The 14471-nt window shown below is 39.2% G+C and overlaps 1 protein-coding gene across 2 annotated transcripts in view; it reads right to left on the reverse strand.

Moving 5' to 3' along the window:
* The window catches only part of VPS26A (VPS26, retromer complex component A), a 31336-nt gene extending 18109 nt beyond the window's left edge, over nucleotides 1-13227 (reverse strand). Inside the window, exons 1-2 of one of the 2 annotated variants that reach the window (XM_032841505.1) lie at nucleotides 13116-13227; nucleotides 6695-6844 (exon numbers count right to left, since the gene is read on the reverse strand). In XM_032841505.1, the coding sequence (XP_032697396.1) occupies nucleotides 6695-6844; nucleotides 13116-13118 (153 nt within the window). In that variant the 5' untranslated portion in view covers nucleotides 13119-13227. Of the gene's footprint in view, nucleotides 1-6694; nucleotides 6845-12762; nucleotides 13048-13115 lie in introns of those variants that run through there. The other variant, XM_032841514.1, reaches the window with a different exon arrangement.
* Between the last annotated feature and the right edge of the window lie 1244 nt (nucleotides 13228-14471).

A 14471-nucleotide genomic window follows, 5' to 3' on the forward strand; every position in this document is an offset into this window, starting at 1 on the left:
TTGTCTTAAGAAATGCTTCAAAAACAGGGCACCTGGGTGGCTCAGGTCATGATCCCAGGGTCCTGAGATCGAGCCCTCCATTGGACTCCCTGCTCAGGGGGGAGTCTGCTTCTCTCTCTCCCTCTGCCCCTCCTCCTGCTCTTGCTCACTCCCTCTCTCTCAAATGAATAAAATCTTTGAAAAAAAAAATGCTTCAAAAAAATCTCCAAAAAACTTTTAACAGACAGCAATTAATTTTAGCTTTAAAAAGTATATGCTATAAGAGTCCCCAAAGAGTCCCCAAACAATTCAGTGGGGAATGAATATTCTTTTTAACAATACTGCTGGAACAACTGAATATCAACGTACAAAAGAATGAAGCTGGATCTCTACCTCATGCCATAAACAAGTATTAACTTGAAATGGATCAAAAACCTATGTAAGACAATTACAAAACTCTCAGAAGAAAACAGAGGTATAAATCTTCACTGCTTTGGATGGACAATGGTTTCTCAAATAACACCAATGCATGAGCAACCAAACAAAAAAACAGATAAATTGGAACTTCATAAAAATTTAAAACTTTAGTGCTTCAAAGACACCATCAAGAAAGTGAAGACAAAAAAAAAAAAAAAGAAGAAAGAAAGGAAGGAAGAAATAAAAGAAAGAAAAGTGAAGACAATTCAGAAAACAGGAGAAAATATTTGTGAAATATAACGGATAATGGACTTGTATCCAGCATATATAAAGAATTCCTGCAACTCACAATAAAAAGGCAATCAAATAAAAAAGGTCAAAGAATACAAAAAGACTTTTCTCCAAAGATTTCACCAGCAATAAGCACGTGAGAAGATGCTCAATATTAGTTATTAGGGAAACGCAAACCAAAACCATAACGAGATCCCACTTCATACCCACTAAAATGGCCATAATAAAAAACGCAGACAATATTGAGTGCTGCCAAGAAACTAAAGAAACTGGAGTCCATATACATCATTGGAAAGAATGTAAAAGAATGCAGCTGCTTTGGGAAAGACTGGCAACTCCTCTAAAAGTTAAACACAAAGTTAACACATGACCCAGCAATTCCACTCCTACATATACATCCAAGAGAAATGAAAACATATATTCACACAAAAACTTGTCCACAAATGTACAGCATTATTAGTAATAGTCAAAAAGTAGAAACCCAACTGTCTGCAACTGATGAGCTCATAAAGGAGATGTGGTATATTCATATTCCACATGGATATATACTGGAATACTCGTTAATCTTTTTTAAAAAAAGGGGTCTGATACATACTACATGAATGAAGCTTGAAAACATTATGCTAAAGGAAATAAGTCAAACACAAAAGGATAAATCTTATATGACCACTTTTTTTTTTTTTAAGAATTTTATTTATTTATTCGACAGAGAGAGATCACAAGTAGGCAGAAAGGCAGGCAGAGAGGGAGGGGGAGGCAAGCTCCCCGCGGCGCAGAGAGACCGATGAGGGGCTCCATCCCAGGACCCTGAGATCATGACCTGAGCCGAAGGCAGAGGCCCAACCCACTGAGCCACCCAGGTACCCTTATATGACCACCTTTAAGAAATAACTAGAACAGTCAAATTTATAGAAAAACAAAGTGGACCAGAGGTACCCAGGGACTGGGAGAAAAAGGAAATGGGTAGTTGTTGTTTAACAGGTACCAAGTTTCTATGTGGGGTGATGAACAAACTTTGGAAATAGTGGTGATGGTTGTACAACCTTGTCAATGTAATTAATGCCACTGAATTGTATACTTTAAAATGGTTAAAATGGCAAATTTTATAATATGTATATGTTTACCAATTTTTTTTTTAAATGAACCTTTAAAGCATCACGCTAAGTGAAAGGAGTCAGACAGAAAAGGCTATATATTGCATGATTCCATTTATATAAAATGTCCAGAATAGGCCAATCCATAGAGAAAGAAATCAGATTTGTAGATTAGTGGTTGCTAGGTGTCTCAGTTCATTCGGGTTGCTGTCACAAAATACTGTAGACAAGGGCGGCTTATAAACAACAGAAATTTACTGTTCACAGTTCAGGAGGCTGGGAAGTTGAAGATCAATGTGCCAGCAGATTTGGAGAGAGCTCTTTTTCTGGTTCAAGGATGGCTGTCTTTTCACTGTGTTCTTACATGGCTGAAGGTATAAGGGATATAAGAGCACTAACCCCATTCATGAGGGCCCTGTCCTCATGACAGATCATGTCCCAAGGTTTCAACACATAAATGAGGGCACAAATAATCTATTCACTAAGGAAGTGAATGCTAATGATATGGTATTTCTTTTGGGGTGATGAAAATGTTATGGAATTAGTGGTGATGGCTGCACAATTCTGCAAATATAGTAAAAACACTGACTTGTACCTTCTAATAGGGTGAATTTCTTGGTATGTTATTATACTCAACAGGTTTTTTTTTTTTTTTTTTAAAGAAAAGAAAGTAAATGCTGCAAATAGACCAATGGAACAGAACAGAGAGGTTGGAAAAGAATCACACAACCTCTGCTATGACAAGGGTGATATTGCAGCGCAGTGAAGGAAAGGATAAATGTTCTGGATTCATGAGATACCCATACAGGAGAGTAAAAAAAAAAAAAGTGGGGGGGAAACTAGCCTTAATTCCTAGGTTGCAAAGACAGAAGCAACTCCAAGCAAACTGAAGATCTAAATGTGAAGTGTAAAATTAAAAAAAAAAAAAATTGTAGGAGAAAGATAACAGGAGAATATCTTCATGCCCATAAGGTAGGCAAAGATTTCTTAAATAGGATACAAAACACACCAACAAAAAGGAAACATAACATTTATCACCTATTAAAGTTAAGAACTATTCATCAAAAGACACCAGTAAGATAATGAAAAGTCACACCAGAAACTGAGAGAAAATATTTACAACACATATACAAAAGACCCTAACTAAGAAGCACAAAAGCCTTGTACCAAGAATGCACACACAAGAATATTACTCATCAATAAGAAAAAAAGTCAACTGAGTAGAAAATCAAGCTCTCCTCACCCCCTAAAAACTAGAATAGGCACTTCATAAAAGATAACAAATGGCCAGTAAGTCTATGAAAGGTTGGTCAACTTCAATGGATGTCAGGGAAATCAAAATTAATACCATGTAACAACCAAGAAAGTGAGACCATGAGAAGAAAAGCCATAGACTGAGAAAAAATATTTGCAGAAGACAGATCTGGGAAAGGACTGTTATCCAAAACATACATAGAACTCTTAAAACAAGAAAACAAACAATCCAATTAAAAAGTAGGCAGATGATCTGAACAGGCACCTCACTAAAGAAGACAGACATTTGGCCAAGAGACATAGAAAAGATGTTCATCATCATATTACCAACTACACGCCTATTAAAATGGGACCAAATCCAGAACACTGACAACACCAAATGCTGGCAGGGATGTGGAGCAACAGGAACTCTCATTCAAGGAATGAAAAAGAGTAGCACTACACTGAAAGACAGTTTGGCAGTGTCTTATAGCACTAAAGATAAGCTTACCATACAATCCAGCAAGCACACTCCTGGGTGTTCATCCAAAGGGGTTGAAAACTTATGCCTATACAAAAACCTGCATACAGATGTTTATATAAGCTTCATTCATAACTGCCAAAGCTTGGAAGCAAGCAAGATATCGTTCAGTAGGTGAATGGATGGATGAAACTGTGGTACATCCTGATAACAGACAATTATTCAACACTAAAGATAAATGAGCTATAAAGCTGTGAAGACACAGAGGAACCTTAAACATGTATTACTAAGTGAAAGAAGACAGTATGAAGTATGTCAACTACATGACATTCTGCAAAAAGCAAAACTACGGAAACAATATAAAGGTCAGTGGTTTGGCAGGCGAGACAGAGGAGAGATGAATAGGCAGAACAAAGAGGACTTTTAGGGCAATGAAAATACTCCGTATGATATTATAATGATGAACATATGTCATTATACATTTGTCTAAACCCACAGAATAACAACACCCAGAGTGAACCCTCAGGTAAACTATGGACTGGGTGATTATGATGTGTCAATGTAGGATCATCCTTGGTAAAAATTGTGCCATTCTGGCAAGTGACATCAATAATGGGAGATGCTATGCATGTGTAGGGGCAGCAGGCATATAGGAAATACCCGTACTTCCCTCTCAATTTTGTTATAAACCTAAAACTGCTCTAAAAAAAAAATTCTTGAAAAAAAAAAATCTGGGAAAAAAAGCGTGCGGACAGAAATTCACATGTCAAGAATATCATAAAAGGATTTTATTCTTGCTTTGGTTAGGATGTCAGACTCTCAGAACTTCAAAATTACATCTAAGGTATGAGGAATTGTTATGCAGAGACACTTTAATGCAAAACCAAGTTTAGAAACCAATTATTCAGTCCAACTTTCTTAATTTTATTGTGAGATCCAGAAAGTTAAATGACTGCCCAGAGTTACCTACCAAGACAGTGGTAAAGTCAAGACTAGATCTTCCAACTCTAAGCCAATGATCTTTTTATTATACTCAGATATTTGAGAAAACGTAGACTTGTTCTTAGTGAACATGCTGGGTCACAGGTAACCAATGCTTGTTTTCTTCTCTTTCTTTAAAGTTTTCTTATCAAAGCACTTATAAGTCACCTATTTAATAACCTAAAGGTATGCCAGGAATCAATCAATATTAATAGCAGTTACAACACTTGTAAAAAAAAAAAAAGAGAGAAAACCAAACATCATGTACTCCCGATTTAAAAAAAAACAAAACACCACCACATATACTCTTGCCAAAAGAATTGAACTCGACTCGGATCAAGCTTCTAGATCCAGCTACCAATTTACAGGCAACAACTGTATCTGAGTATGCAATCACAGAAAACTCTATAGTTCAAGAGTCCCCAGTTCTTCAAAGTATAAGAAAAGAAAGGCATGAAGAGGGAATCTGAGATTAAAAGAGATTTTAAAAGCATTATCAATCTTTTTAAAGGAGCAAAACTAAACAATTAAGAAACACAAGGAACTGTATTATAAAAATCAGCAGAGTGGTTTCTTTTGAGAGGAAGAGGCTATGTTTGGGTAGCTGGCAAAGTTCTCCTTCTGGACTTGAATGGTAATTACAAGAAAACATGCCTTATGATTATTTATTTGTTTTGTGGTTTTCAACATCTGTTTTATTTTACAATAAAAGGTTAAAAATGATAAACATCTCAGGTCAGTAAATAATCAGACTCCAGATATAGTATCTTCTGAGCAACAGATTATTTTTTAAAATGCAATCTACAGTTATTGATTAGGACTACTACATGACATCTAGCAATTCCAAAAATGTAACCTGAAGGCACACTAATTTCTATAAATCACACTGAAGAAGATTTCATTCCCCTTATTTTCCCATCTTCCTTTATTTGTCCTATGAACATTAGCCACGAACACCTAACAAACCCAGATGACATAAGATCACTTTAAACCAGACAATGATTGTTCCCTACTAGACTTAAAAACAAACAAAAAGTGGTGCCTGGATGGCTCAGTCAGTGGAGCACGTGACTTTTTTTTTTAAGATTTTATTTATTTTATTATTATAGAGAGATCACAAGTAGAGAGAGAGGAGGAAGCAGGCTCACTGCCTAGCAGAGAGCCCGATGTAGGACTCGATCCCAGGACCCTGAGATCATGACCTGAGCTGAAGGCAGAGGCTTAACCCACTGAGCCACCCAGGCAGCCCACTTTTTTTTTTTTTAAGTGGACTCTACACCTGGCCCAATGCTGGACTTGAACTCACCACCTCTAGCTCAAGACCTGAGCTGGGATCAAGAGTCAGACACCCAAACCACTGAGCCACCCAAGCACGCTTAGAGCATTGGACTCTTAATCTCAGTTAGGGTCTGAGTTCAAGTCCTACATTTGGCTTGTAGGCTACTTAAAAAAATTATGATTAACGAGTATTAATCATATTCGCTAAGGCATAAGACTTTTATGCATCACTTGATAAGGAAAAGGGGGAAAAGTGAAACCTTACAGAAGAGATCACAGATGCACCTGATTCTACACAGATACATTACAAATGTACATTAAGTCCTCTACAGAGATCAACAGACACAATGGTGGCAGTGCAGAGAGATAAGCTGTAAAGAATGAGAAAGAAACATTTAAAGGTCTACTAAAGAATTATCCCCAATCTCTGTAACTCAACTTAATATAAAAAGGAGAAACAAACTTTGAGTGGATCACAGCCCCTTTGGAAAAGTGAAGCAAAACAGATGCATATTCATAAACACAAAATTCTGCTTGCGATTTTAGACTCTGCTCCTGTAACCCCTCCACTTTAAGACTTTTTCCTGTAAATGCGCTAATGAATCAAGGATTTTAGCTGACCTTCTAAAAAACTTTCCACCTTGGGGCACCTGAGTGGCTCAGTGGGTTAAGCCTCTGCCTTCAGCTCAGGTTATGATCTCAGGGTCCTGGGATCAAGCCCCGTATCGGGCTCTTTGCTCAGCGGGGAGCCTGTTTCTCTCTCTCACTCTCTGCCTGCCTCTCCGCCTACTTGTGATCTCTGTCAAATAAATAAATAAAATCTTTAAAAAAAACTTTCCACCTCTAACAAAATCATTCAAATTTAGAAACAGTACAGACAACTTTGATGATTAATTCTAATATCTTACATCTAGGTACTTCTCACAAACAAAAGATTTACCTTTCCTGAAACGGATTCTCCATCATAGAAAAGATAGTGTTTTTCTACTTTGCCATCTTCAGTTTTCATTTCGGCCATTTTCCTGGTCTCCCCATCATTAAGGACAACATCGATCTCACAAATGGGTCCAAAAAAGCCTCCAAGAAAACTCTGAAATAAAAAAGGAAAATAAAAGGAAATATAAAAGAAAAATGCTCATAATTATGTTTTGTCAGTCACTACATTTTATAATACAAATCTAAGTATCTCTTACCTACAGTTAAACAGACTGCGAATCTGTAAGTACAACATGGAAGTTAAGAACTTACATCAAATTCGACCTCAAAACTAAACAAATTTAGTATAACAATGTATATACAGCTAATACTGTACTGCACATTAAAATATGTTAAGAGAACAAATTCATATTGCATGCTTTTTACCACGGTTTTTTAAAAGACAAAAAGAAAACTAAAATTTAAACATGCTATAATTTCAATCATTTCCACAGGTAACCACTATAAATAATCAATTACTACTATACCAGAAATCTAAAAAATTAATTCTTAACATTTGGACTTGAAAAGTTATCTTTAGTTATACTTCTATGCTGTTATTTCATATGCAGCACTCATACAATCCAAATTATGCAGTACTCATACAAATCCAAATGAATTATTACAATGTACTATTTACTATAAAATGTACTGCTATATAGGTCTGACCAGGATGTGTTAAATTGTAAAAACCTTTGAAATAAAACTGGCTCTAATGGAGAAGACTAAATTTCTGTGAATTTTTCCAAAGAAAATGTGTAAGCCTTGTTACAGAAATCCTGAATATGACAGAAATATAAAGGACAAAAATCAACCGCTTATGAATGCCAAAACACATTAGTTGATAATACTATGGACTCCATTAGTAATTCCAATATCAGATACAGTTGTGAATCATTTTTGTTACTAAAGAAAGCTGGTATTCTAGTCTTTTTTTTTTTTAAGATTTATTTATGTATTTATTTGACAGACAGAGATCACAAATAGGCAGGGGGTGGGGGGAAGCAGGCTCCCTGCTGAGCAGAGCGCCCCATGCAGGGCTCGATCCTAGGACCCTAAGACCATGACCTGAGCAGAAGGCAGAGGCTTAACCTACTGAGCCACCCAGGTGCCCCTAGTTTTTTTTTTTTTTTTTTTTTTTTAATTTATACCAACAGTCCTCTATCCTGTCATCCTATATCCCTTCTTAGTCTGCCCTACACAACCACAATAATCTCTTAAAAACATAAACCTCATCATTTTCTGTTTAAAATCCTTCAGTGGGCTGGTAAGAGTATAAATTGGAACTACTTTAGCAAATAGTTGGTATTTGGGGCACCTGGGTGGCTCAGTGGGTTAAAGCCTCTGCCTTCGGTTCAGGTCATGATCTCAGGGTCCTGGGATGGAGCCCTGCATCAGGCCCTCTGCTCAGCAGGGAGCCTGCCTCCCCCCTCTCTCTCTGCCTGCCTCTCTGCCTACTTGTGATCTCTGTCAAATAAATAAATAAAATCTTAAAAAAAAAAAAAAAAGAAAATTGTTGGTATTACCTGGTAAAGCTAAAGATATACATATCCCATGACCCAGAAAATACACCCTTAGATATATACCCTAAAGAGAAACTCTTACATACATGAACCAGGAAACAAATATAAGAATGTTAATAATATCTTGGTTCATAAAGCCCCAAATAGGAAACAATCCAAATATCCATCAACAAGAGAATGGATACATAAATTTTATTCTATATTCATACAGTAGGTAAAGGGATGAGACACAACTATACACAATAATAACTTTCACACATACTATAGAATTACATTTATTATAAAGTCAAAAACATGTAGCGCACACTATAGCATCAGAGATCAGGAAGTGGTCAGAAGAGAGCATAAAAATGGGGTGCCTGGGTGGCTCAGTGGTTGAGGCCTCTGCCTTCGGCTCAGGTCATGATCTCAGGGTCCTGGGATCGAGTCCCGTATGGGGCTCTCTGCTCAGCAGGGAGCCTGCCTCTTCCTCCTCTCTCTCTCTGCCTGCCTCTCTGCCTACTTGTGATCTGTCTGTCAAATAAAAAAAAAAAAAAAATCTTAAAAAAAAAAAAGAAGAGAGCATAGAGGGAGTTTCTGGGGTGCTAATTATGCTGTTTGCTTTCATCTGAGCACTTCACACATAGGTTTGATCACTTTGTGCACTTATTCTTCTGTACACTTATCTGTGTACTCTTGTGTACTTCAATGAAATGTTATTTTAAATATGTGCACACGTGAGTGCACAAATGCATGAGCACATGTGCGCGCGCGCGCACACACACACACACACACACACACACTGTATTCCCTGACATGGCCTGCACATATCTGGTCTATCATCTCTCCAGTCACACCAGCATCAAATTATTCAAGTTAATTAAATCTGCCAGGTTCCTTCTTGTCCTAGACCAAGTACCCTTAACCTAGCTAACTCAGCCTCTGAATCTCAGTCTGACTCATTTCCATAAAGAGGCCTCCCATACATTCCTAAATTGAAACTAGAGTCTCCAAATTTAGGCCTCACAACACCATGTAGTTTTATTACTTCATCATCTGTTATAGTGTGTGCTTATTCAATACCTGAATCCCTGACTGAACTCCAGGAGGACAGACACTTTATCCTTTGCTCACCACTGAAGACATAGTAGCTAGGAGTAGTGTGTGGCATTTAGTAGAAAGCATTCAAATACCTACTGAGTGTTAATTTTGAATAAACTACATACTCTCCTGATAATAAAAAAAAATAAATGGATATGCAAAAGAAATGAATTAAACCCAGAATATCTGGAAAGATGGGAGCTCCCCCAAAGGAAGTTAGCTTTGGTGCAGTAGCTACGTCTAGAGCAAGGAACTTTCCTCAAGCCTCAGTTCTGTCCTCAGGTGGCAGAGTAACAGCAAGCAAGCTAATGATCCTCTCAAAACTCTGCAGGTCACAGGGCGATACTATGATCAAAGGAGACAATGCTTTCCTAAATTCTGAGCTTGCTTTTTTGTTATTATTAATCCTATATAAACAAAAAGATTATAATTTCAAGAAATCAACTCAAAGAATTGGCAGATTTACACTTCTGACATACTACAAAGACACAAATAGCACTTTTTCCTTTCAACGTTTTAATCCTTCCTGGCAACTTTACAAATAACAAAGTCAATTTTAACCAAAAAATTAATTTTAATCAGAAAAGTATTCTGAACTTAGAATGAAAAACATCAATGATAGGTCACATGCAATGCCCCTTTCCAATTAGCTTTCATACTACAAGTTTTATACTCAAAACTTGCTTAAATGGTGTTATTTTTTCCTAAGGGCTACAGATAAGAGAATGTATAGCAGCTCAAAAGCAGGCTGCTGATATTTACAAATTCTCTACTATGTGCAAACTACAGAGCCAGCCAGGGTGGGGGGAAGCTGCTATGGGAAGAGCAATTCTGAAAGGGTAGAAGACAACAGCCTCATTTAAGATATAAAATCACAGCAGAAAAATAAAATTTAATTTTCTCATTCCCCTTAATACATCCCAGAGCTGCTTCTGGGAAAAATGAGATTTGAAAACTATAAAAATTATTTTACGGATAAAAAGAATTATTATGGTAACTTTTTCCACATATGGATACTTAACACATAGAGCTGAACTTGGGATTTGAAAGCTGATATTAAAAGATCAACTAGTCAAAAATAATGAAATCAAAATTTCCACTAAATAAAGTGGTGTAAAAAAGGTTAAAGTCTTATGAAACTTCACTATTAACCAATAACATAATTATAATTAAACAGACTTATTCTGACACCAAAGGTAAAAATGAAAAATTCCTAGGCATTAAAAATCTGAGAAAGCTATGTATTATCTTCTATTACTTTCTGTATGCAGAAGAGTATTTCATAACTAAAAATTTAAAAAGCAGACTTACTTTTCAACACAGTCAAAACACTAATACGGGGAGAGAGCAGAAGGTATTTTTAAAAGCCTAGTTACAGCACATGCATAATAGGCTGAGTAAAAAGCTATAGTACCTTAACAATGTTAACCGAAACTTTAGCACCAGGATAACATCCAGTTTTCCACACTAGGACACATCAAAAATCAAAGAGTCTTACTGAAAGCCTCCAGAAAAGTGTTGATGTCTTACAATTAGCAAGCAGGCAACAAAGAGAAAAAAAAACTGAGAAAAAAGGTTTGTATTTTCTGTTTTCCTTCTAAAAGAAGTTGAAAGAGAAATATTTCTCTATCCAAAGTCTTGCTTTTAAAGTCTTTATTGCAAGATGTGCATCTTCTATCTTTTCAAAGGAAAATTCATGAAATTAAAAGTTTTAAAACTCCTCACAAATTATGATAATTCTCCTGATACGTAAAGAGGAAACAAAATACATAATTGGCAGGATGGTGAAGACTCCAACAGTGGAAAGGGAATGAAAACTGTAAAGGTTAGAATACATTAACAGAGACTTTTGCTGCAATTACAGATGAGACATTTTAAAGCGAAAGACTACTCAGTTCTGGCGAAGATATCTTCAAGTGAGCATTCAGAATATGAGATTTTCAGGACAGTATTAGACAAGTATATGTAAGTCAAAACTCAGGTAGCCTTTAAATAACTAGACTCCAATATATATGACTATTAAAAGATTATACCATTGTTTTTACAGTTTTCTACTTGTGGCCTAACCCTCCTGTCACCTTTAGGTTAATTTAAGATTTTTCATATAATTCATAAACCCATACTGAGCATTACCATCCAGCAAAATTGCATGTGGATATGTTAAAAGCCAACAAACTTTCTAGCGCTCACTGAAGAAACTTCACTCCTTCCAAGTAATGTAAAGTGCAACTCAAGGTGAGTGGAAAGGGAGACTCTCAAAATTTACACAAGCAATGAAACAGCAAATTTTCATGCACGGATTACATTTATGCCCAGTTAAGTGTTCTAAAGCTTTACAATTTAGTTTATGTTTGACCAGCAAGTTGAAAATAAATTGCTGTTAAACTAATTCAAAAGCTTATTAAAAGTAATAATTCTTAAAATAAGCAAAAAACTTTTAAGTCTTCTTGGCAAAGTATATTCAATGAAAGAACACTTCCTAACTCCCTGACTAGGCAAGGTCTTCAAATACTTCATTGTTAAATTTATCACAACTGTTATTTCCACGTTAAACAAAAAATTATACAAAGAGATGTTTACCTCCCTCTAGACTGTAAGCTACAAGAGAGCAAGGGCTGTTTCACTTTTGCTAGTGGCCCTTGGGTACGCCTAAATAATTATCTGCTGCGGGAAAAAAAAGGCCCCAAGTTTAAGAATGAATATGCCTGTCTTCACTCTTCTGATTTTAATCAAATCAACACACCTTGAGTTTAAAATGTATTTATTCAAAACAACTTTTTTTTTTCTTTTTAAAAATAAACCTAGCTTCGTCTTCAGCCAAAAGTCTCAAGCAGTGTACAGAACCGGTGAGTTCTGGGAAAGCTGATAATATCAGGCGAGCACACAGTAGGCGCTCAACATATGCTTGCTAAATGAAATGAATACCCTAAGTGAGCCAAATGAGACCCAATCTAGAGGAGATGGCCAACACGCACACAGTTAAACGCATCGTGCCCACGCCTGAGCTTCCCACTAACTGGTGAGAGTATTCTTGACTTTCCTCCCTCCTCTGCTCCCTAGGCCATTTCAACATCCCAAAGCGTTAAGTTTCCAGAAAATGGCTTGGGGAAGGAAATGACCGCCAGCGCTTAAACTAGCAGGCACAAAACCAGTCTTCTGAATTAAAAACGTCCCCACTTCAGTGTCCTTTTCTTTCTCTCTCCCATTCTACAAGTGTCAACATCAAGGCTGAACTGGGGTCAAGATATCGCCGAATGTGACCACATCGAGATAATACCAAAACAAAACCCCGGAGTTTATCAATCTCGTGACCACTGGAAGAGTGACCCCAGTCCCTCCCCCTCACCCCAGCCCGGAACTGGGGGACTGCCGGGTCACTCCACCTGAAGGGAAGCGAGGCTGTCCGGAAGGAGCGGAGGGACTTGGCTACCTTGGAAGGGGAGGCGGCGCTGAGCCCCCGCACAGGCGGAGTCCGAGGACACAGCCAGGGCCCCCACAGCCGGTCGAGGAAGGCGGGCAGAGCCTCCGACATGGCCAGGAGAGCGCGCCGCCGCCCGCAGGTGCTCGGGCCTCTACGAGACCGGGAAGAGGCGGCGCCGCCGCCGGCCCTTCCCCGATCCCGCGGCAACCAGACAGGCCTAACCCGGCTCCCCGCCCTGCTCGCTGCCCGCCTCCTGCCGTTGCCCTCCGCCCCACCCGCGACACGGAGCCCGCGGTTGGCCGTCCCGCCGCGCGCTCTGAGGCCAGAGCCGGAGTAGAGCGCGCGGCCCGCCGGGCACTCACCATTGTCAGCGCCGCCACCGCGTCCCCACCACTTCACTCCGCTTCCCTCAGGAGAACTCCCAGTCCAGATTCCCTCCGCCCAAGCGCCCGTCACGTGACCTCGAGCCGCTGGCCGCACGTGACCCCTCCCTTCCTCTCCTCTCCTCCCCCTGCTCCAGTCCCCTCCCGGCCTCTTGCCCCGCCCCACTGGCCAGCCTGGCCCTCCTAGAGAGGCAGTTTGGAGGCGGAGCCTCGTGCTCCACCCTGGGGCTGGGGGGCGGGGCCACCGAGATGCCGTAAAGTGGGAGGAGTCTGAGTGGACGCAGGCTCCTCTGGGCGTCCTCGCCCTCTCTTCGGTCATGTGGGGGGCGGTTCGCTGACGGGCTTCTTTGCCACGCCCAATTCCCCTTCCTTAGGAAGTTTGAGTAACTGAAAAGGGAGAAGGAAGGAAGGATTGATCTGCCAGGAGCTCTAATCGGGTGGGTTACGGGGCCGCCAAGGCAAAGGGGAGCTGTCACCCGAGGCGCTGCTTCCTTAGGCCTCGCAAGGTACAAATTCTCTTAATCCACGGAGAAGGCATTCTTCTTTTATCTTTCTGGAACTCTACCCGGCTCCCTCTCCCACTGGGAGCTGCTGGGTTTTGAGAACTAGTTAGCTTTGTAGCATACCCTGAAGAGCCGGCCAGTGGGAAAAACTTGAGAGTAGTACATCTGTTGCTTTGTAAAGTACATGGATAACTTGCGACCTAGCCACCTAAACTGTGCTGTCCTGCCAGTACGTGAGGGGGTTGGGGGGCTTCGTAAAACAGGCGGTGCAGCTAGCCGGTACTCTGGCTTTGACCTCATCCCGACACTGTGGTCTAAGCCTAGAGGCAGGCCCTCCGGATGAATGGGATGCTGTTTCAGTTTTTTAAAAGCAGTGTTGAACCACCGCAGTGTATACGTGACCAAGGCAGAAAAATGATCATCTGAACGCACCATCAGTATCCCATCATAACAACAAAATCAGGTTTGTGAAGCAGGGCCATAAAGCAAGTATAAAATTGTATAAGGCTTGAAATTAGAGCATGGTCTCTAACCACACTAAAATTCAACTAGAGATAACAAAAAGAGAAAATCCGCAAATATATGGTAACCAAGCAACATAATTCTAAACCTCTATGTCAAAGAAGGCAGTGGAAACTTAAAAATAGTTTGAACTAAAAGAAAATTATAATAGAATTCATGCGATACAGCTGAAGTATTTATAGGGAGATCTGTGGCTTTAAATGCATGTATTTAAAAAGAGTTTTTAAATCAGCAGTGTAAGTTCACATCAGGAAATAAAATCATACTAGCATGTGGAGGGGAGCAGCGTGTATATGGGAACTGTACTTCC

This window comes from Lontra canadensis, unplaced genomic scaffold, assembly GCF_010015895.1.
Source record: "Lontra canadensis isolate GAN:19392208 unplaced genomic scaffold, GSC_riverotter_1.0 scaffold3, whole genome shotgun sequence".
NCBI lineage: Eukaryota > Metazoa > Chordata > Mammalia > Carnivora > Mustelidae > Lontra > Lontra canadensis.